We start from the raw sequence: 22,387 nt of genomic DNA on the forward strand, positions 1-22,387 counted from the left end.
AATTTTGCTGCGCTTATCAACTTCCACAGGAAGCGTGTTAGCCGATAAACACAAAAAAAAATGGACATATGTACGCGGAAGTCCACAAAATAGTTTTGGGGGAATTTCGCACCCAGACACACAAACAAAACATGGACGCCGTCAAACTGTAGTGTTTATTGGGGTCCAATTTTTGTGGGATGGGGGTGTCAAGTTAAGAGAGTGACAAAACAACAAGCTTTTACACAAATTCAACTTTCAAATGTTGTAACTAAGTTAAGCGCGCGCACCAACATACACATAAGCAGCACCCAAAAGAATCTCCCACTTGTAGATGGGTTAAGATAATAATAATAATCAGAATAATAATATGAGCGAGGACGAGGTTAAAAAGCAGGTTACAATGGTTGTCATTTCCTATCAGGATCCGGTTGTGTTGATGATAGTGGCCTCAAAAAAGGAAATAAAAACAACAACAAAAGGAAAGTAGTAATTGAATTAAATCTCCCCAAAAACTTCTTTAAAAGGTCCTTCTAAAACTTCACTTTCGCATTCCAGCAATCGTCGCCACTTCCCTTTCAAACGTTCGCACTCCACAATAAAACGCCGTCCGCATCTTTGGTTCGACTGGTCTCGCTCGCTACCTTTGGGTGGACGTGACCCACGCGACCTTTCCCCGATTGTACGCGGCCTTCGCCGACAAAAAAAAAAAGATAAGCTAATGAGCTAACAGCAGGAGCAAACGTGATCGCGCGACCGCAAACCGAGTCACGAAACCAATGGCACGCGGCCTGTTTCCATGGCAACCGCGTACACAAACAGCAGTATTCCTTTGCCGTTTAAAAATTCATGTGAACTTTTGTTTAACCATCAAAAATTGTCAAGGAATTACATTGAAGTGACTTTAAAAAAAAAAAAAACTTGAGACGCCCCGCCCATTTCCAGTTCAAATGGATTGGACGCCTGCTGGGGTTGAATTCATCTCGATTGACGGGAGAGGTCAGAGGTCAGAAGGGGCATGCTGGTTGTTGAGGTCCGGCTCGCTGAACTGTCGTCTCATGCGCGGCGGCGCTGTGCCGAAGCCCCACCCAGGCAAGGGCGGGCCCAAAAGGATTTGAGGAGGAGGAGGAGGAGGGGGCGGTCCGGCGTGGTAGTTTGGGAATGGTGCATTGTGGGCGTTGAAGTAGGGATGATGAAGATGGTGGTGGTGAGGAGGAGGAGGAGGAGGAGGTGGCGGATGCTGGTTGTAATGGAAAACCGGTTCTCCGCCCGGCCCGGGCGACGGCCCCCTGCGCTGCCTGGCATTTCCTTGGTGAGCCCCGCCCCTTTGTTGCTGCTCACCGTAGTTCCCGTTGCCGCGGGCAGAACCGTCGAAGGAGTTTCGCCGGTGTCGCGAGCGCTGCTGCTCGCGCGGTTGCCAGGCGCGCCGCGGACTGGGGCTACGGAGGCGCGGGGGCTCCGCCTCCCAGCTCTCGGCGGCGGCGGCGCCGCCCTGGCCCTGGCCCGGGAACCCCCCGTCTCCGAGACCCAGCGCCTGGAGGGCGGCGCTGGCCGGTCCCCAGGAGAAGCGGTGAGCCGGGTTGCTCTTGAACGGGAACTTGAGCTTGCAGTCCTGCGGGGGGATGAAGCGACCCGTCCCGGGAAGGTGCACGGTTTGACCTGCGGGGGGCGACCGGGGGAGGCGTTTAAAAGCAATAGCCACGCGGCAAACGTCAAAATAAATGTCCACTCCACCTTGGTCGCCTTGGTTGAGGCCTCGCAGCTTCTTGCCAAAGTTCTGCTGCTGCAGGTTGACGACGCGCTGCTGTTCCTGTTTCAGCCAGCGGAGGCGCCCTCTCCTGAACGCCGGGTCCTCGTCCATGAGACGCTGAACCCTCACCTCCGACTGGGGGGCCGGGCCGCCTTCTCCCCCGCTCATCTGCTCGTTCTGGAAGAACGCGGAGGTCAAAGCGCAAAGGCCGAGCGAGCGCGGGCGTCCGCTCACCTGATCGGGGGCGGCGCCCTCCGCCTTGACGGGGATGACGCTCTCCATCTTGATCATTCGGTCCCGCAGCGATTTGATCTCCTCGTCCTTCATGTCGTTCTGCAGCTTGACCTCCTGGAGGCGCCACCCCGCCCCCACGGGTGAGGTTAAAGACGGGAAACGGCGTCGGAGGCCAGGCGGCTTACCTCCAAGATGTCCGTCAGCTTGTCGATGTGAGCTTTGAGGTCATAGGCCTTCCCGCCTTCGCCGGCGTCGCCCCCGCCACCCTCCTCCGAGGCGGGGCTCCTCTCCCCGCCGATGCCCACCGTGTCGCACACGTCCTGCGCCACGGCTTTCCAGTTGTCCTTCTCGTTGGCGTCCTTCTTGGCGTACATGCGGCACAGTTCTTTCATCTTGACGATGGCCAGCGCTTTGATGTCCTGCCGGGAGTGGCGGAAGTCCCCGAGCGCCACCTGCCGACAAGGATTTGAGCCCGGGGGGTGGCGTCGGCGGGTGGGCGGGGTTATTGCCGGCGAGGAGCCACCTCGTAGCAGATCTCCTTGACGGCCTGCAAGCGGAGATCCTCCATGGTGACCCGCTTGGGGTCTTTGCAGATCCGCCTCCTTTGAGGAATCTGATAAACCCGTCGGGGTTCCCTCCTCTTGCCGCTACTCGGAAGACCGCAACGCTTGACGATGGACTGCACCTGGCGGACGCCGACGGGCGGTCAGTGTCGTGGGAGGGCCGGCGGGCGCCGTCGCCACTTACTTTGTTGGCGGGCAGTTTTTCCCTGAGGGACGAGATGAGTCGCCAGCTTTCCTCGCACGAGCGCTTGTCCGAATCGTCGCCGCTGTCGCTGTCGGCGTACTACGGCGGAGGGACAGCACGTCAAACATTTGGGCGAAACTTGGAAAAGTGGGCGGGGTTCAACCGGCGCACCAGCCGTTGTTGTTCCAACAGGAGGTCGGCTTCCTCCTTCTCCCTGCGGTACTGCGTCTCCATGTCCTGGAGCCTGCCAGGCACGGGCCGTCAATGGGGGGCCCCACGCCCGGGGTCGAGAGGTGGGCGCACCGTTTCTCCATGTCCAACTTGATGTCCACGCCTTGCTTCTCCAGGAGCTCGCGCTGAGCGTAGGTCCAGTCCTCCGGCTCCCCCTGCTGCTCGGCCGTGACGCTGCGCTCGCGCTCCAGCCGCGCCTGCTCTGGGTGGTTGAAGCGGAACACGTGGTTTTTGCCCATCACGATGCGGTTGCCTAGAGGGGGAGGGCATGGGTCAGCGTGGCGCCGTCGTCGCCCCCGCCGTCGCCGCTCTCACCTTGCTTGAGGACCACCGCCTCCGTGATCTCCTTCCCGTTGACGTAAGTCTCCGCCCCCACCAGCGGCTCCAGGGTCACCACCACTGCGAAGAAGGCGGGACGGGCGCTCGTTTTGGACGTCCAAGCCGGGAGGGATCGTTCATAGCAAACCACGTGGAGCGAATAGGCGGCCATTGGGGGCGCTAGGACTTTTCCTAGCGCCCCCAATGGCCGTGCGTGTTCTAAAGCAGGCATTTTTTTCATGTTGCATCGTTTCAAATGGCCGAAATTGAGAACAATTCAACGAGTCACAATACCTGACACGCTTCCTGGCAGCTTTTAGACGCACACACAAAGAGAGGAAAAAGTCACACACAGAGAACGGGGGCTCGATTGTCCCGCTTTGCCAGAACTCGACCGCCAGAGGGCGGTGTCGCACAATGGCAACGACATCGTCGAATTGTTCTTCCGCGAATTGCCCGGAAATAACAAAGGATCGACTGGTCGACGGAAAGACACGTCCCCCGTTGTTGCCCCCTACTCACCTTCTCCCTGCTCGTTGGTCTCACTCACAAAGACACAGTGGATCTCCTTGATGAAGTGACCGGACAGTTTGATGTCCACGTCCTGCTGTCCCACCCTGGCAATCACCAGCGCAAAATCATCCGAAAACATCTATGGCGTCAACGGAATTCGAGTTCGAGTCCAACCTCGTGAATCCTTCCTTGATGTAGTACAGGAGACACTCGGACATGAGGGGGTCCTCGTTCAAGTTGACCAGGTGAGGGGTCTGAAAAAATACAAACAAAAAAATGATTTAACAACCCTAACGTAGGGTGGTATTTTGGCCAGGGCGGTCACTCACCCCCTTCGGAGAGAAGACGCCGAGAGTCCCGCCGTCTTCTTTGATGGACACGCCCATCTCGGCCAAGAGCGACTCCCTACGCCAGGCGTACGCAATGACGTGAGGATGTCGGAGTTTTCCCGAACGCACCGGACCGACCTTTCCAGACGGATGGATTCCGTCTTCCTCAACTTCTCCTCCCAAGTCTCGTTGAGTTCGGCCATGATCTTTTCCGTCTCCTAAAAAATGTAAAAACGTCACGTGAGAAAACACGCCCACCTTGACGTGTGACGATGGCGACCGTCCTACCAGGAGTCGCTCAGCCGCCTCCTCTTTGCTGATGGTCTCCGTGGCAACCTCCTCTTCCTCCTCCTCCTCCTCTCCGACCCCAAGGTGATTGACAGCCGCCGACTCGCAGATCGAGTTTTCGGGATCTCCCGTTTGGTCGGCCGTGGTCGCCAGCGGGGAGGCCACGCCCCCAGAGGAGTGGCCGTTGTCGTTGACTTGGGAAGGAGAATTAGAGGGTCACGTTACTTTGGCATGCGCACATCTGTAAATACCAGACGGAGAAGTCAGCACGCCCACGCGCAAGCTAGCACGTAGCACGCCGCCGTGGGTTTGCTTTTATTGGCTTCCCGTTGTGTCCGTTTCCTCCAAGTTTGTGTGATTAAAGGTGTACGAAAAAATGTTTTGTTTTTTGGAAGGAAAATGGTCTAAATCCAAAGGAAAGTCAAAGTCGAGGCGTTTGAGTTTAACGAGCACGCCGAATGCGGCGGAATGCGGCTCACCCCGGTCGCGAATGAGCTCGTGCAAGCCCTGAGCGAAGAGAAGGTTCCGGAGCCGTTCCACTTCGCCCTTCAGCTCCCGGATCAGCTTGGCGTTGGGGTCCTCGTTGACGATGGCGTTGCAGCGGATCTGCTTGGCTCGGTCGGCGTACCTGCGGCGGGACGGGAGGAGCGCCGGCCCGTCAGACGCCCGTTTCCTCCCCCCCGCGCCGGCGCCTCTGACCTTAAAGTGCTGAGCGTTTCTTCATAGTTGATGTCGGCGGGACTCAGGGCGGCGATCATGGCCGTGCGAGAGTTTCCGCCTGAGAAGGAAAACACGTCGGTTATTGGGGAATGCCATCCTGAAGAAAAAAAAAAACACGTTGGCGTGGTGGCTCACCCAGATTCTCCTTCAGAAGCCACGTCAAGACCGAGTCTCGGTATGGAATAAAGTCGCTTTTCCGCTTTTTGCTGCTTTGCTGCTCCAGGGAATGGGGGGGAAAAAATCAAGCATCAGAAGTCAAAAATATATAAAACAAAGAACATGCACGGTACCATGTCGGCCAGAGCGGAGATGACTTTTCCCAACGTGGTGAGGGACTTGTTGATGTTAGCTCCTTCCTGCCCCCCCAAAAATGGCATCGTGACATATAGAAAAAAGCTCAAAGAAATTCTGCGAATATATTTCTTTTTTTCTGACCTTGAGTCGCATGCCTTTCGCCCCGGAAGAGTCGGCCCTTTCGCTTCCCGCCAAGTCCACCAGACTGATCTTACTCACCTGCGGAGACGCACGCAAAGGTGGTCGGTAAGACAACGGCGGCCACGCGCGGTCCACGCTCACCTTTTCCGTGTCGAGCTGGGTCATGGCGTCGTGACGGCGCTGGCTGAAGACGATGGTGAAGACGGCGTGCGAGCGCGACGACGTCTCGTTCATGTTGGTGGCCGCCACCGTCCTGTCGGTTGCAGAATTATTTGGACTTGGCAACTATTTCCTTTGATTTTGGAAAACAACAAAACTAGCCTGGTTCATTGACTAGTCCATAACAATAACTGTGGACTAGTCAACTTAAATAAGAGTCAAAATAAACAAACCGAGCTTTATTCCCAGCATCCATCAGGTCCCGAATGTCAGGGAATCCAGTCACGGCCAGTTTGGACAAATCCTCCACGTAGGGCCCCAGAATGGGGTGCTCCCTCACCCGCAGGGTCCCCTGAGACTTTGGGTTCAAGAGATCCCGAACGCGTTCGCAGTAGATCTCCATGTAGGACACCTTGGGACGAGAACGCCGTCAGTCAAAGGGAAGACGCAGCCGGGGGAGGGCGTGACCGGACGTTTGGTCGCCCGGGTGAATATAATTTTGAGAGCTGGTTTCAACAGTAAACTCTCTGTCATGTTGTCAAACGTCCGGCAACCAAACGTCCGGGGGACCAAACGTCCGGCGACCAAACGTCCGGGCGACCAAACGTCCGGGCAACCAAACGTCCGGGCGGCCAAACGTCCCGGCGACCAAACGTCCGGGCGACCAAACGTCCAAGTACCGGGGGAGGGCGGGGCTCACCTCCACGGAATAGTTGAGCTCGGGATCGGCGTTGGCCCCGGTTCTCCGGAACAAGTCCTCGCAAAGCTGAACGCACGGCACATGACAGTGAACCGAGGCCGAGAAGGCCATTTTGGCGCTCGGCCACCCACCAACGGAATGATGCCTTCCTGCCCCGTTTCCTGCTTGCCCATCATGGTGTAGCTCTTTCCCGCCCCCGTCTGGCCGTAGGCAAAAATGCACACGTTGTATCCTGCGTTGGACAAAGATGGTGAGTGATTATTATTATTATTTTATTTTTTTGGCGCGGAACGATCACCTTCAAAGGCGTGCAGCAGCATCTCCTCGCCGATGTCCGTGTAGACTTGACGCTGGCTGGCGAAGGCGGGATCTTCGGCCTATCACGTTACGCGTCGGTCAGTTAAAAACGGGATAAGCGGGACTTGTCCGCGTGGCGGACGTTACCGTGGTGTGCGACCAATAGGAGTGGTCGAAAGTGAAGTTCTTGCCGGCATCTTTGGGCTGTTTGGGGTTGACGATGCCTGAGAGGACGACACGTAGCTAAGCGTGTGATGGCGTGCGCGCGGACACGTGTGCGCGAGCCTTACAGGTGGTGTTTCCCTGCATCTGGATGACACATTTGGCGTTGCGCCCCGTTTCCCTGCTGTTGAACGGGCGGACACGCACCGCCACCTTGACCGAAGCGCTCGCCATGGCCGCACCTTTGGACAGTCAATGGGACAAAAGTGGGGTCAGGGGTCGCTGCGTGACAGTGCGCGGTGATCATCGATTGGCGATTGCGCAAGTGGCGGAGGGCCGTAAAAGTCACAACAACACGCGGCTAAAAATACGAGCACGTGCGCGCGCGCACGCGCATTGCTGAGATGCCGACGAAGCGGCTCTCTAGCCGCGCCGGCTAACTTTAGCAACAGTTCCAGCGCCGTGTGGGATCTCGCGGGGGAGCTTTTCAACTGATTTTGTTTGGGCGCCGCACGCCAGGGTTGCCAGGGGCAACGTGACCCTAGTTAAAAAGTAGAGGGGATTCATTAAACTCATTCGCCGCTCCTAGATAAATTGGATTGGACAGCTAGCGCCGTCAATGGCAATAAAACACATGGCACAACCAGCCGGTTTTCCTAGTTAAAATGAATTGCACTCAGTCACCTTTGACATGATTTGGCATGCAATGAGTTCCATACGATGAGAAAACAAGTGTTACTTGGGTCATAACCAATGTGTTATTAAGTCATTTCATTTTATTAACATTGTTATAGTTTTAAAAAGTATTTATCATAGCAAAAGTAAATACTGAGGCAATAATGAACGAGAATAATAACGGATATTGAAGTTTTTTTTAATGACTACAAATAGTGGGAAGTGCATTGAACGCCACACTATATGTGACGTCATCTTAAGTCTACCTGAACCTGGGGAAGGGAGGGGGCGCAATCCCCTCACCATAACCGGAACTGTCCGCGCTCCGCTTCCGGTCCCGGCCTGTCGGTACCGGGACACCGTCACAAAAGTTGACAAAATATGTAGTAGTAATTCAGTCCCGCTTGTACACGGAGGGGTGAAATAAAAAGTTGCCAGACTTACGATAAGAGGGAAATGACGTTCTCCTCCGGTGGAAAAAGTTTCGGCCGAAGCAAAGACTCTCGTCCCGGCGGCGGCGAGCCTTACCCGGCGACGACCCTCGGCTTTTTGCCGAAGTTCCACGGGTTGTCGGTGGTCAAGGTGGAATTTAGAGAGGGGAAAATGGAGTTAGAACAACAGGAAGGAGAAGAGGGGGGCGCCCAGGCCGGTGGCGTGGCCGCGCGCCGGGTGCGTGCCTGAGCTCGGGGGGCGCGTTCACGACAGACAGCCTCGAGACCCGTGAGGGCCCGCCCAAACTCGAGGAGGAGTCAAGTTACTGCCACAACCGGAATGCCGAGCCTTTTAATCATAAATGTAAACCATGAGCAACTTTTACTAAGAATAAGACTCGCCAGGTCAGGTTTTGTTCACTTCCTGATTATTTTGAGTATCAATAAAAGGTGTTTTGGCAGTCCACAATGACATTTCACTACTGCAATGTAAGAATGATGTCCTGACACGTCATCACTGTGCGACACTCCATTAAACTGTTCCAGCAGTGTATGAAAATATGCAAATTTACTAAAAAAAAACACAATTTACACAATTAAAACAAAAACAGCAGCAAATTATACATTTTTTGTTAAATTAGACCAAAAGTAAACCCGCAATTACAGAGTTCAGCCAGGTGGTGACGCTGCAGTACCGAAGAAAAAAAGTGGTGGCCCATGCTTGTTGACGTCACCACACTCCTAATTAAATCCCAGAATGAAAAAATGTTGACCGATTCTCGCACTTATTAAAACATGTAAATAAAAGAGGTTAAAATGAAAGATTAATGAATACGGAAAGGAGAGAATGTTTACATTTAAAAAAAAAAGGAAAAGATGAAATGAAAAGACGGCACATTGGATAGAAAGCCTTTTTTTTAATCAGCATGATTATCAGTAATTGCTTAAAAATTCACAAAGAAAAACAAAAATATCCAAAGACGAGAGCATCCTTGCAAGTGAAGACTGGATTTGTATCCTCTTGTCGAAAACGGGGCCAAAACTCTGAGATGATCAGGGCATCATAAAAATTTGATACATTGTTTACTCTTCATTTCAGCATCGGGAAGGGGTGGGGGGGCAAAGTTTAAAAAGGCATTGGAGATACTCCATCGTATTTTTTTGTCTCAAGTATAGAAGAACTAAGATGACGGCGGGTGGGCGGCGGCTAAAAATCGGGCACCCAAAGTGTTCATCCCGAGCGTACCCCCGGGGTCTTTTGAGCGATACCCTCCGTCCGGCCGATCACCAGAGCCGATGCTGGTGGAGGTTCCGACTGAGGACGGAGCGGACGTCGGCGGTGAATCTGAATGGGACGCAAAAAACGACGATGGTGAGCGGAAGACGGAATGAATGGGACTTTCCAAACGTACCTTAAAGCATCCAGCATAGGCAGCAGGTTAAGAAGTGCTGTGTCACTGGGGTCGGTGAACCAGGACTTGATAGGTATTGCATTGTCTGGTGACGAGAGGGGGTGGAGCTTCATTTTCATACTCACATTTGACAAAAAAAGTCAGAAATTTGATGCATTTTTCATTTTTTTTCACCTGGATGGCTTCGATAAGCACCGGGCGAGTTGTCCAGGATGACAATACTGGAAAGGTCGTCGTGGACGACTGACAGATCTTTGATATAACTTCCTAAATCCAATGTACAATGCTGGCCAAATCCCCAACAGACATGAAAATATATCAATTCTATTGTAGTTCGAGTGCCGATACTTAAATATTGAATTTTCTTACCTGCCTGTAGTATCTACGTCGTAGGACGTTCCTATTGTTATCCAACTTGTCCGCCACGGCCGACCCGTAGATTTCCATGCTGGCCGTGAAGACCACCAGCTCGTACCACTGGCTCACCTAGACACACACACCACGCGTTTAAAACACGCGTGCGATGACGCGGGAGACGGGTACGAGGTCCGACACCCACCACTTCTAAAAAGAAGTCAACATGTGGCCTTTTATGTACGAAGAACCGCACCGGGTGCTTGTCGATGACGACCTGCGAGGAGAGACCCGGTTATTCCCGTCGGAGACGGACGGCGGCACGGCGTGCGTGATGCGGTGCTCTTACTTTGAGGATGAAGTCGGGCGGCGTTCCCGGCCTGACCGTGGGCCTCAGGACGCCGTCGTGGTGGGAGTGGATCAGCGTCTCGTCCAAGTCCAGCACCAGAACCTTCCTCTTGACTGCGTCTGGAGCAGACAAAAAGTCTCTCCTTATGCCCAAAGGCTCTTTTTGAGCCAATCGGCTAACGTCCGCTCAAATGGATATGATTTGTTTTGACTTTTACAATGACATTTTATGAACACATTTTAGAAACACTTAAACTATTCATTTATGGTACTCACTCAGTCTATTTCTGGAAATTGGCGACAGAGGCAAGGTGTCGTAGCGCACAGTTTGATACTGGATGATCTGCAAAAATCCAGGGACAAACGTGTTATTAAGTGTTTGAATGGGAAATGTATTTAAGAGGCCCCCCAAAAAAGAAATATTGTTCAATATCGTGCTTTAAAACAAGGTCAAACTGAGATTTCAGCCATCAGTTTCCACCGCCAGGAACAAAAAGAGGAACACGTTTGCATTTAGTTTACTTTCCGGCACCCACGCAAAATGATGGGATGTACCGCATTTGGCCCGTGAGCCACAAGCTTTTCACCCTGCATGAATTCTGAATTATTAATCTGTCCCCTTTTGCTAATCTAAACAAAACACGAATAATAACTGATACCAATAGCTTTTACATCACAATGCCACAGCAAAAATAAACAGGATGGGAAATCCCAATCTAATGACGCAAAAATGGCCTAGTTTTAGGAACAAAAAGTGTCATATTATGAGAAATCAACACGTCTTACCGTTCGCAGGTGCCTTCTGAGGATGTACATGAAGAAACCCCATATTCTGGACGTGACACCCAGGAAAGTCCGGATCCCGAGGAGACACTGGCGGGTCTTCAGCATGTTGACGGACCAGCAGAACTCAGCAGAAGGTGGCAAAACTGTGAGTGACAGCGGCTATTTAGCCTTCCCCAGTCCCGTTTAACACCCCCAAATCATGCAAATACCTCGCTCTGCACACTCGCGGCACGATCGACGTTAAATAATCGCGATCGGCATAGTCGGCGAATGTGGAGACACGTTTTGTGTTTTGAACGTCGTTGAGCTCAGCGGCGTTAGCCAAGTAGCCGCCGAGCTAGCGCTAGCTCGACAGGGTGACCACCTTGAACCCGCTTCCAAAACAAGCGCAAAAGCCGCCGGGGGCCTCCAATTGGGACGGCGTCTAAGTTCCTCGCTGTCCGCGCTGCCTCCGACGCCAAGTCGGTGTGGAAAAAGAGTCCCTCGGAGCCCAACTGTGGGGGTAAAATTCAGTTTGTAGTCCACTGGAAATCCGGAATGAGAATGCGAGCCGCCATTGCCGGCGTGATGTCACTTCCGCTAGAGAAATCTCGGGCTCGCGCACAGCACGTCCACGTGGATGGAAAATAAACACATGGACGTGGATGGCAGAGCAGACGTAGAAAAAAACGGAAATAGGAGCAATTCTTCATCATCATTAATCTTTGGTATATTATTTTTAGACGAGGATAATTGAATAAAAGCTTAATTCATTCAATTTAAATGAACAAAAACAGAAAACAACCCAAAGTGACTGTCAAAACAATCTCCCAGTCGAAATGGATTGGACGTTTAGCCCCGTCAATGGCAACCAATGACTATCATGAAAAAATGTCTAAATAATGACAATGATTTTACTCAAAATGGATTGAAATTTTAGCGCCGATGAGTTTGTGTCGAGTCAGAAAAGTCAAGTGGATGCAATTCAAGTAGAAAATGTTTTATTTATTTGCATTCTTTGTAACATTTCATGCAGTCAGTCGACAAATCATTTCATCATCATCATCATCACACGTCAAGATCGTCATCCGGGTCCTCTTGGTCGTAGTCGTCGTTAGCGTCGGGCTCGTACACGATTCTCCCCGTACCGCCGTGTAGAAGGGCCGCTTTCCTAGGAGACAAAAACAACTTGAAAAGAAGCCCCCCGGAATGGCAAAAGTTGAACTTTCTCTTACTTCTCTTTGGTGAAAACAAAGGGCAGCGCTAGCTGCTCTTTGGCCTCGCGTTGGGCGTCAGACAGACGGAGGTTAAAGGTCAAATTGGCGGTCGGGTCCACCTTCAATGAAAAATCATATTAGTACAGTGAACTGCTACGTTTGAAATAATATTTGACTGTTTACCTCTTGCTCTTCCGGTTCGATCCGGCTCGCCTTGCTCTGTCCAATCACCGTCAAGTCGTGGTCAATGGAGAAAACCTCCTCCTACGCGTCGGGAAATGGCGTTCTTGTCTTGTTTTTAAGATTGCCCGTGGGATGCTTACATCTTGCAAAACCTTTCCCGACTTTAAGCGCTTGGTTATTTTGGCCTGGGCTCCCCTCGCTCCCGCGGTCACGGCGATGGTCGACGTGGCCAAGTGGCAAAGGCTCCCCACCGTACCCCGCGGATGCATGTCGCGGTGGAGGAGACCGATGACCCCAGAAGAACCTGACAGAAATGACAACACGCACTCAGGATTCGTTTTTGAAGCCACGCATCCTCGATTTCGCGGTTACCGTCTCTGAGCTGCCGGAGAGTTTGGCAGACGGCGGTCGGACCGACGTGTCTGAGAATCCACGACAGCGAGTCGATGACCCAAACGGCCGGCTCGACGAGCGCCGGGACGCTTTCGGCGCAGAATCGGTCCGCGGTCAAGGCGGACGGGTCGAACCAACCCAGCGGGTCGCTGTAACCGTCGTGGAAGTGGAGCCTGAAAATACAGTAACAAAAATAGATCATGCCAAGAGCGCAATGCTCTGTCGCCATGCCGACGACCCTCGGTGGTTTCACTACCTTTCGACAGGTGATCCTTTCAAGCCATCCTTTAGCTCGTCCTCGCTGACTTCAAAGCTGAGGACGTGGACGTCTTCCTCTCTGCAATTGGCAACATTATTTCACATCCCAGAAGTCTTTTCGATGTCAACAACTGCATGTTTGGACCACCTGTTCAACGCAGCTTTCATGAAGCTCCAAAGAAGACGTCTGGCCGAGTAACAACAGGAATCTTGGATTAAGTAAAAGCTTAGTTAGTGTTTATTTTTCTTTCTTAAAGTGAGGAAATGCCAAGCACATACCTTGTATGATCAGGAACCCTCCAGCTTCTGTTCCTTGGAGCAAATCACGCAACATGATGCTAAAGCTAGTTACCATACGCCACCACAGAGCTCTCCTTCATGCTAAATAGCTCAAAATGGCAGCACACGCTAAAGTTCTCCAAATTGTTCACGCTAGAGCCTTTTTCACATCTTGCAAATTCCTACAAATCGCCTGTCTTGTATGAAATATTTGTTGCGTAGTTTGGGAAATCGCATCGGCAGGGGAGGAACTCCTCTTCTCGGCGCCCTGTGGGAAATGCGGTTTGCACGTGAAAAATCCGCCTTGCTTCGTCGGTCATCCAAACTACATTTCCCATCGTCCTCCGGGGCAGCTTGTTCCGTCGATTGATTCTCAAGAGCGTTCTACCGCGCGTAGACACAGAGGAGGAGTGTGGGAAATCCTGTCGTGTTGACTTACTACGAAAGATTCAATGCATTTCGATTTCTAAGTCTCGATTTGGACATTTTACAAGTGCGCAGGTTCAACTTGCGCGTACTTACTCGATCGAACGATGTTTTGCAGCCATGCTGTACAGTGGAGATGCTGTGTTTGAATGTAGCACTAGCGGAATGGGACGAGCGGCGGAAAAGTGCATTTTTTCCTTCCTATCGATAGTGTGACGACACTTCAACGAGGCGAGAGACAGCGAAAAGGGGACTTTTCAAGACCTCCAAGGTGGTTGAAGAAATATCTATTTTCTCCAGTCGGCGTTCCAGCATATTTGCATCCCCCGACCGTTTGGCCCAAGTCACGCCGGGCTGAAGGCACACCGCGACGGCCGCCTCGCTCCGGCTAGTTGGCTCCCGTTTTTTTATTTTTTTCGGACCCCGAGGCCTCCTCGTCGAGGGGACAATGCTTGACATAATGTCCGAACACCAAGGTATGTTTAGTCGCATCGACGAGGACTTCATAAAGTAAGCCGATTTGCGTTCTGGAGGGGGGTTTAACACGTTCGCCGTGGAAAGAAACGGAGCACGTCGAAAGCTCGGCTAACGACGTTTGGTTTGCGTCGATCGCAATGGTCACATTTTCGCGACCATGCATGCAAAGAAGTTACCGAGCAAATAGAAGAAATTGGTGGACTGCTTATTTGCTGATATCCGCCTGCTTTTGCAATCGGGCGCCTGTCTTGAACGCCTTTCAACGCGGCGTTCGGTTTGGCTAGCTATACGCGCCGAGCTGCTCGACGTCGGGACTCGGGATTAAAGTTGTTCTACCTGCGCGTCAGTGCTCTTTTAATGATTCCCGTCGCAATGGAAGCAAATATGCGTCGACTTTTGACTTCAAAAGTGTCTCTGCAAGCTTTTTTTTGCTCGCGTTTGACAAGCTTCGGCGCGGTTAGCACGTTAGCCGCTAAAGGCTAAGACAACTTTCTCACCATTGATGTTTTGCCGCATGTTTTCACTTTGAATTCATATCAGATGAGAGCCTTTGCGGTCTTTAATGCGTTTCATCACTTTATTCATGTCAAGTAAACGGCGCTGTTAGTTGTGAATTCTTGAAATATCCAATTTATTGATCATATTGATCTTTCCAATGCGTTTTAGGCCATCTAAATAAGTGGACGTCGCTGCATTAAGTGCCTTTGCTGATATTTTGATTTCTAATATGCGTGCATTTGGAGCTCTTTTATATATCAAATAGTTTGCCAATTCATTTGTGTTTCTCTCCCCCTACAGATTCGCTTTTGACATGCAAAACTGAACCTTTGGTAAGTAACCAAATGCAATACACACACATACACATGGACATGACACTGTTAAAAATAATCAACAACTTTGCATTGTGATTGGTTACAGCCCCCAGAGAGGAAGAGAAGGACAGTGGAGGACTTCAACAAGTTCTGCAGCGTCGTTCTGGCGTATTCTGGCTACATCCCCAGTCCCACCGAGGTTAGCGTCATCCGTATTCATTCAGAATAACAGCTACGCCACTCGTACTTACGTTTGTTTTGTTTTGTTTTGTTTGTTTACCCCCGGCTCGTAGGAAAGTCCGTGGTCGCCGACCTCTTCCAGTTCCGCCCACAGTTCGTCCACGGACGGCAGCGGCGACTCGGTCAGCGGGACGTTGGCGGACAGCAACCAAGACATCCACACCATCCACACCTTTGTCCACAAGGCCCGCGCCACCAAGGACAAAAGCGCGGTAAACGAGAGCACTTTATTGGACAAGATGCGGCTGAAGGACTCGTTGTACGACAGTCAGGCGGCCGGCGCCAAGGCCATGCGCCGATACGACAAAAAGCCCAAGAAGCTAGCGGCGGCGGCCAGCGAGGGCGATAAGCGCGCGCGGATCAAACGCAGCAAGAACTCCAAGCAACCCACGGCCAAGAAGCTCAAGAGCTCGGCGCAGCACGGCGACGATCAGACGTGGCGGCCCGTCTGCGGGAGCCCCACCGCCGCGCCCACGCACGCCGATCCCGGCCTCAGCCCGCGTCCCACCGACAAATTCGGGGCCGAGGATGCCGGCAGGGACGTGGACGTGAGCTCCAGCGAGTGCGAGACTTGGATCGCCGACGAAGACATCATGGTGGAGTCGGGTGAGTTTATCCTTGGCCCAAAAATACAGGATTTGCTCAATAGTTAGCTCCCCGAATTAGCCAAATTCAGCTAACGGATTAAAAATCACCGTGGAAATCGGTACTCGGTCGATTGGTCGCCGGTCGATTGGTCGCCCGGAAGGTAAGTGATAATTACCATTTAAATCGTTGCTCAAATTCCCCTAAATACAAACTGCCAATGACTATTTAGTCATACTTAATGCCCTAGTAATGATTAGGCTAAAGAAAAGCTCCAAATTTCCCGGACTTTTTATTGTTTTTTGTTGGAGAACTTGTTAAGACCCTGACTGAACTGACGGAGCTTCTTAAAGGGACAACGCATGTACATACAAACTCTTCTACACTCACATGTGGGCTCAGTGAAACTGCTCATGGCCATTGTTGGCTTTTATTGATGCGGAGAACGTTTTGTTTTACGTTGTTTTGTCGTCTGTCTTTTGGTTGTCGGTCTTTTGGTTGTCGGTCTTTTGGTCGCCCATTGTCGTGGTCGGGGCGACCAAAAGACGGCAACCAAAAGACCGCGACTAAAAGACTGCGGTCTTTTGGTCGCGACCAAAAGACCGCGACCAAAAGACCCGCGACCAAAAGACCCGCGACCAAAAGACCCGCGACCAAAAGACCCGCGACCAAAAGACCCGCGACCAAAAGACCCGCGACCAAAAGACCCGCGACCAATCGGCCGCACACGGTGGAAATCAGTTGCACGTTTTTAGTACGGAAATTTGTTCATCCAAGAAAAGAGGATTTGATTAACCGTGTTTTTGCGCACCTATTATTATTATTTTTAAAATAAATCACTCCAGGGCAACGTAGCAAAGTGCCATTTTCGTTTTTGTCAATCCTAACTTCAAGGCTGAATGTTTGAGACCGTTGATTTAATTAACGGTGGCTGTCTTTTTCCAGGCGACGACTCGTGGGATCTGATCACGTGCTACTGCGGCAAGCCCTTCGCCGGCCGCCCCATGATCGAATGCAACCAGTGCGCCATCTGGGTCCACTTGTCCTGCGTCAAGATCAAGAAGTCCAACGTTCCCGACATCTTCTACTGCCACAAGTGCATGCACTCCAGGCGCTCGGGTCACAAGAAAGACCCGTAAAAGACCAGAAAAAAAAAAAAAAAAAGAGTTGGCGCTTTGTTTTCCTCCCCGTTGCCTCGAAGCCAACATTTAGCCGCCGGTGGCCAATTGGTTTGACAATCACTATTCGTTATTTATCCGTCTTCACCCAAAGTTCGTTTGTCCAAGCGGCCTCTGTAAAATGTTTGCATTTTGTAAGATCGGTTTTTGTTTGTTTGTCGTCAGTTGAAAAGTACACCGACGCCAAATGTCACTTTAATAATGCGACAGATGACAAAATGTGAGAAGTGATGAGCAAAACTAAAATGCTGTTTTACATGAAGCCGTCTGCTCAAATTCCCCTTTTGGTGGGATTTGTTTTAATTTGATTTTTAAAAAATTATGAGTACCATTGAAGCAGTGCACTTTTGGAGATTGGAGAATGCAAGTACGTTCACCCAGAGCGCTTATCAATGCCTTTTTTTTTTTTTTTTTTTTTCACCTTTTATTTTCAAGACTTGGTGTTGCGAGGCTCGCTAGTTTCTAAAATGGTCGTCCGGTTTTGTTCTTCATGTTCGGCTCCTAAGCGCCCTTTTTCTTTCTTTTTGTTTGTTTGTTTTCTTTCTTTCTTTGACTCTCCCTTGAGGAACGCTCGGGATGTCTTGTTTCGACTCGGCGGGGAGAAAACCTGTACATATCTTGTTCTGGGAAAATAAATATGTACATATGTGAAAGATGCGAAAGCGTATTTCTGTCACGTCGGGAAAGAATATTTCAGAATCGCCGCATCAGAGGGAATTTTTCACATTCTAACGTGAGGTTGTTTTTTTTTTTTCCCCTCGTGTGGCAGCGGTACGCTTCCGTATAAAAGATAATGCAAAAAAAAAAGATATATTTTCTGCAGTTCAATATTGTTTTCAATAATTGTAGTTCAAGGAAATAAAAGTCTTTGGAAACAGAACTTGCCCTGTCATTCATCAAGTTTATGTGTTGGTGCTTTTGAGTTGAAAATATTGTTTTTGGAAAGGCTCCAGCACCCCCTGTCACCCTTGTGAGAGTAAGTGGTACAGAAAATGAATGAAATTAATGAATACAATAATGATTTAAAAGAAATCACTATTCTACGTGCCATTATTGGCTTCTTTCTCCACAAAGGGTTAAAGGTCAATGGCCAAATAGTGAAATGAGTGCCTCATAAGGATAAAAATAATAATAATTCGTGGATGAAAGGGGAAATGTATCATGCAATCGAAGAACACATCAGTCAATTGAATAATATCGCCCTCTTGTGGACTTTAGCGGCATAACACCGCGACGTCAGCGACGTCACTAGGCAAAGAGATTAGTATAACCAACCGCATATTGAATGTAATGAAACCAACACAACTCAAAGACGGAAACGACCTCATTTGGATATGCTATCATTTTCCTATGGAAATCATATTGAAATCAGCGATAGGATGGACCATTTTTAGTGACTTTTAGTGAAGGAAGAACGCCCGGCCCCTAAAAAAGGAGGGAAAAGGGGGCTTTATCGGGGAGGAGTCGTGGAGACTGTTGGGAAGAACACGGCCAACCTTCAGGCTGATAACTCTCGTTTCTCTCACTTGGAGGAACCGCAAACTGTTGCTCTCCCAAAAAAAATAAAAAAGGTGAGTTCGCTTCGGGGCTTTTCATTAAACAAACTGTGTTTTTTCTCTCGTGAGCTAAATCGAGACACGAAGGACAAAAGGGGAAAGGGAACATCCGTGTTGTGTTTACTGTACGTCAAAAGTGGCGTGGTTTCAACGTGAAACACTTTTACTTTTTCAAATATTACTAAGGGAAACATGCTTGTTGTGTTTTTGGAAGCGTGGTGTTTTTAAAAACAATATTTCTGCTTTAATTAACTGTCCCCATTGTTTTTTTTAGGAAGTAAGCGGAAGTGCAAGCGTCATGGCAGGTCAGTATTTACACAATAAAACAGGCAAACTGAATTTTATGGTCAGGAAAAAATCTCAAAAGGGAACATTTGGATTCTTCATTTTTTTTCTGGCTCGGAAACTGTGACGAAAATGTCGCTAAGGAGCCATTTTGGTGACATCTATTGAAAATGGATACTTGACCTTTAATCCTATAGAGAGGAAGTGACAACTTTCGCTCATTAAAAAAGGAACTATGACGTTTTTATTATGAATATTTTATAAAATTACAAACTAACAAAAGACTTTAACACATGAGTCATTTTTTTCCTCTGTAGTGTTTAAGTCATTGCATGCCATTGACAATATGGGCGTCAGCCATTGGAACATTCCTTGGGAAACAACATATATATCCCGCCTCTTTTTGCCAGATTACAGCGCTCCGGGGCCTTACCCCATGTCTCCACAAGGGGGCCAGTCTGTGGCCCCTTACCCCACATTTCAGGGAGGCTACGGGGATCCCGGCCAGGCCCCCCCTCCGGGCTTCAGCTTCAACTACAACTCAGGACCCCCCCCTGTCACGCATCAACCGGGACAGATGGGTGGGGCCCCTCACGGCGGCCCCCCGGTGGCGCCGGCTGCCGCGATCCCCGTCGGTGTTCCGCCGGGACTTGAATACCTCACTCAGGTGACGGCTCTCCATCGTTTATTTTTTATTTTTTTATATTTATTATCGCCGGGTTTGACCTTTGAACCCTCCGCCGCGTTTTATGGCACAAACTATCATCTCGTGACTCATTTTCTGGCCTCGCCCCGTTCAGATCGACCAGATTCTGATTCATCAGAAAGTGGAGCTTCTGGAAGGTAGCCCAAAACGTCGACCCCGAAACGCCGTCCCGCGCCGACCGCTCCTCTTTTCCCAGCATTTATCGGTTTCGAGACCAACAACCAGTACGAGATCAAAAACAGCCTGGGCCAGAAGATCTACAAAGCCAAGGAGAAGAACGACTGCTGCACCAGAAACTGTTGCGGATCCCTCCGCAGCTTCGACATGAAGATCAAGGACAACAGCGACCGCGAGGTCATCCGCCTCATCCGGCCCTTCCGCTGCGCCTCCTGCTGGTGCCCGTGCTGCTTGCAGGAGGTACGTTTCGAACGGGGCGTTCAAATACCGTACGGCTATGCTCGCGTTTTTGAGCCAAAATGGCTGTTTGCGCAGCATTGATGGCATCATTTAAGAGGCCAAAAAGGAGCGATGCTCACGTTTTTGACCCAAAATGGCTGTTTGCGCACCATTGATGGCATCATTTAAGTGGCCAAAAAGGAGCGACTGGCTTCCGTGGCGATTCTCACGTTTTTGACCCAAAATTGCTGTTTGCGCAACATTGATGGCATCATTTAAGAGGCCAAAAAGGAGCGATGCTCATGTTTTTGACCCAAAATGGTTGTTTGCGCAGCATTGAGGGCACCATTTAAGTGGCCAAAAAGGAGCGACTGGCTTCCGCGGCCATGCTCACGTTTTTGACCCAAAATGGCTGTTTGTGCACCATCGATGGCATCGTTTAAGAGGCCAAAAAGGAGCGATGCTCATGTTTTTGACCCAAAGTGGCTGTTTGCGCAGCATTGATGGCATCATTTAAGAAGCGAAAAAGGAGCGATGCTCACGTTTTTGAGCCAAAATGGCTCTTTGCACAGCATTGATGGCATCATTTAAGAGGCCAAAAAGGAGCGATGCTCATGTTTTTGACCCAAAATGGCTGTTTGCGCAGCATTGATGGCATCATTTAAGAGGACAAAAAGGAGCGACTGGCTTCCGCGGCGATTCTCACGTTTTTGACCCAAAATGGCTGTTTGCGCAGCATTGATGGCATCATTTAAGTGGCCAAAAAGGAGCGACTGGCTTCCGCGGCGAGCACGTTTGTCTTTCGCCCGCGTGGTTTTTCCCCGCGGTGCTCACTGAGGGCCTCTTGTTTGGGCCCTTAACGCCAAACACGGGACGCTCATTACCGCCCTTCGTATTGTGGACGAATTCAGTGGAATTTTTGGACGTCACCAAATAATCCAAATGCAATAAGTCAGTAAATAGGAAAACAAATGACAAAAACCTTATTTTGAAAAGGATTTCCCTTACTTTATGTGTGTTACATTGTATTGTCGGGACATCCATGGGTAAACCGGTTTCATTTTTTTTGTGCTCTCGACAATACAATGTTTGGCCTAGTTAAATATTGATCGGCTAGTCGTCCTAACGTGAAGCCGTATGACGCAGATCGAAGTGCAGGCCCCCCCGGGAACCACGGTGGGTTACGTCAAGCAAGACTGGCACCCCTGCCTGCCGCGCTTTTCCATCCAGGGGCCCAACAAGGAGACCCTGATGAAGCTGGAAGGGCCTTGCTTTGCCTGCAACTGCTGTAGCGATGTCAATTTTGAGGTGAGAGGCCCACAAAAAAGGGCATTTAGGAAAATTCTGTCATTTTCCGGCTCCAAATGCATTATTTTTTGTTTCCCGGGTCAGCTGACGGGCAAAGACGGCGGTCAGCCCATCGGGCGCATCAGCAAGCAGTGGAGCGGTCTCCTGAAGGAAGTGTTCACCGACACCGACAACTTTGGCATCCAGTTCCCGCTGGACATGGACGTGAAGATGAAAGCCGTCCTGTTGGGCGCCTGCTTCCTCATCGTACGTATTTTCTTTTCTCCTCTTCCTCCCTTCCTTCCAAAATCCCAAGCTGAGCGTCTCGTCCTTCTCGTCTTCCAGGATTTCATGTTCTTCGAAAAGGTGGGCGAGGCCAACCAGCGCAGCACCGTCTTCTCCTAAACCGTCCAATGGATAGCCTTGTTTTTTTTAATACGTTATTACCGTGTCTCCATCTCGCCACGGAACTCCCAAAGTCCACGTTTGGAAAAAAAATTCAACGTAAGTGCCTTATTGTTTTGCCACTTGACCTCACGCATGTTTATGCTAACGCTAATACACACCCGTGGCTAATCTCCCTTCTTTTGATATTCGGTGTTACGTTGCACCGTAGATGTGAAATTCATAGCAAAAATGTGATTGGACGCCACAAAAGGGTGGAAATTTCTTGTTATTTTTTTCATTTTTTTGCATGAGAGTTCTGGAATTGCATATTTTGCACTATTGGCCAGTTATAAATCGGTGCAACTCCATTTCTAATATTTTTTATAAAACTGTACACGAAATATCAAGCTTTATTTCATGAACTTTAGAATGTAACCCAGATATTTTGATATCAATCTATTGCTGTTAATGATGTTTATGTTAAAAATACATTTTACTAACTCATTCAGTTATTACTCTGAAAATACACTATTTACATTTATTACAAAAATACAAAACTATAATACAATAAAAAGGTATTTTGTACCATAATGTTATATATACACCAGTGGCGGGCCGTCTGGGCCTTCAAGGCCTTCTCTGCTGGCCTAAGAAATATCTGAATCATATATTATATTTTGTCCATCAATACTTATTAAACAATTCCAAATGGTCTGTTAGCTTCCTTTCCCCCTGGTTGCACTGCTTCCAGATGTGTGTTTTCATATTGAAGCATTTAACCAATCACATTTCAGCCATTATTTGTTGCCAGGGTCAGAAATCTGCCTCAAGGCCTTCACAATCAGTTCTGCGGGCTCTGCCGCTTTAAACGAGCA

At 50.0% G+C, this 22,387-nt stretch overlaps 5 protein-coding genes across 8 annotated transcripts; 2 read left to right on the top strand and 3 right to left on the bottom strand.

The window, feature by feature from the left end:
• Positions 1 to 136: 136 nt before the first annotated feature.
• LOC144065694 (kinesin-like protein KIF1C) lies at positions 137 to 8,271 on the bottom strand. 2 transcript variants are annotated; one of them, XM_077588681.1, is made up of 27 exons: positions 7,982 to 8,270; positions 6,991 to 7,104; positions 6,848 to 6,924; positions 6,702 to 6,780; positions 6,535 to 6,635; positions 6,404 to 6,469; positions 5,937 to 6,115; positions 5,686 to 5,797; positions 5,545 to 5,622; positions 5,400 to 5,465; positions 5,245 to 5,323; positions 5,089 to 5,167; positions 4,869 to 5,017; positions 4,390 to 4,583; positions 4,240 to 4,319; positions 4,102 to 4,177; positions 3,947 to 4,026; positions 3,782 to 3,876; positions 3,257 to 3,340; positions 3,014 to 3,194; positions 2,882 to 2,954; positions 2,711 to 2,809; positions 2,487 to 2,648; positions 2,149 to 2,415; positions 1,964 to 2,077; positions 1,714 to 1,906; positions 137 to 1,638 (listed from the first exon to the last, which is right to left on the bottom strand). In XM_077588681.1, the coding sequence occupies exons 2-27, from the start codon at positions 7,094 to 7,096 to the stop codon at positions 980 to 982; spliced, it is 3,528 nt and encodes a 1,175-aa protein (XP_077444807.1). In that variant the 5' UTR covers positions 7,097 to 7,104; positions 7,982 to 8,270; the 3' UTR covers positions 137 to 979. The 2 variants fall into 2 exon arrangements, with proteins under 2 accessions (XP_077444807.1, XP_077444806.1); XM_077588680.1 differs by having other exon boundaries at positions 1,714 to 2,077; positions 7,982 to 8,271.
• A 594-nt stretch (positions 8,272 to 8,865) lies between these two features.
• LOC144065695 (CTD nuclear envelope phosphatase 1A) lies at positions 8,866 to 11,479 on the bottom strand. Its single transcript, XM_077588682.1, has 9 exons — positions 11,078 to 11,479; positions 10,869 to 11,011; positions 10,359 to 10,425; positions 10,084 to 10,202; positions 9,940 to 10,011; positions 9,750 to 9,866; positions 9,555 to 9,666; positions 9,381 to 9,465; positions 8,866 to 9,313 (listed from the first exon to the last, which is right to left on the bottom strand). The coding sequence occupies exons 2-9, from the start codon at positions 10,971 to 10,973 to the stop codon at positions 9,253 to 9,255; spliced, it is 738 nt and encodes a 245-aa protein (XP_077444808.1). The 5' UTR covers positions 10,974 to 11,011; positions 11,078 to 11,479; the 3' UTR covers positions 8,866 to 9,252.
• Positions 11,480 to 11,831: 352 nt separating this feature from the next.
• On the bottom strand, positions 11,832 to 13,673 carry elp5 (elongator acetyltransferase complex subunit 5). Of its 2 annotated transcripts, none has more exons than XM_077589042.1 (8): positions 13,178 to 13,673; positions 13,047 to 13,085; positions 12,897 to 12,977; positions 12,620 to 12,813; positions 12,388 to 12,551; positions 12,248 to 12,328; positions 12,083 to 12,183; positions 11,832 to 12,018 (listed from the first exon to the last, which is right to left on the bottom strand). In XM_077589042.1, the coding sequence occupies exons 2-8, from the start codon at positions 13,064 to 13,066 to the stop codon at positions 11,916 to 11,918; spliced, it is 744 nt and encodes a 247-aa protein (XP_077445168.1). In that variant the 5' UTR covers positions 13,067 to 13,085; positions 13,178 to 13,673; the 3' UTR covers positions 11,832 to 11,915. The 2 variants fall into 2 exon arrangements, with proteins under 2 accessions (XP_077445168.1, XP_077445167.1); XM_077589041.1 differs by having other exon boundaries at positions 13,047 to 13,107; positions 13,178 to 13,659.
• On the top strand, positions 13,526 to 17,775 carry phf23b (PHD finger protein 23b). Its single transcript, XM_077589040.1, has 5 exons — positions 13,526 to 14,079; positions 14,879 to 14,910; positions 14,999 to 15,091; positions 15,186 to 15,738; positions 16,663 to 17,775. Exons 1-5 carry the CDS (start codon positions 14,052 to 14,054, stop codon positions 16,854 to 16,856), a joined length of 900 nt encoding a protein of 299 aa, XP_077445166.1. The 5' UTR covers positions 13,526 to 14,051; the 3' UTR covers positions 16,857 to 17,775.
• Positions 17,776 to 18,166: 391 nt separating this feature from the next.
• On the top strand, positions 18,167 to 22,224 carry LOC144065814 (phospholipid scramblase 2-like). Of its 2 annotated transcripts, none has more exons than XM_077588945.1 (8): positions 18,167 to 18,466; positions 18,726 to 18,756; positions 19,147 to 19,403; positions 19,537 to 19,579; positions 19,639 to 19,859; positions 20,985 to 21,146; positions 21,231 to 21,392; positions 21,471 to 22,224. In XM_077588945.1, exons 2-8 carry the CDS (start codon positions 18,750 to 18,752, stop codon positions 21,528 to 21,530), a joined length of 912 nt encoding a protein of 303 aa, XP_077445071.1. In that variant the 5' UTR covers positions 18,167 to 18,466; positions 18,726 to 18,749; the 3' UTR covers positions 21,531 to 22,224. The 2 variants fall into 2 exon arrangements, with proteins under 2 accessions (XP_077445071.1, XP_077445072.1); XM_077588946.1 differs by having other exon boundaries at positions 18,730 to 18,756.
• Positions 22,225 to 22,387: the final 163 nt, after the last annotated feature.

Source organism: Stigmatopora argus, chromosome 20 (assembly GCF_051989625.1).
Source record: "Stigmatopora argus isolate UIUO_Sarg chromosome 20, RoL_Sarg_1.0, whole genome shotgun sequence".
Taxonomy (NCBI): domain Eukaryota; kingdom Metazoa; phylum Chordata; class Actinopteri; order Syngnathiformes; family Syngnathidae; genus Stigmatopora; species Stigmatopora argus.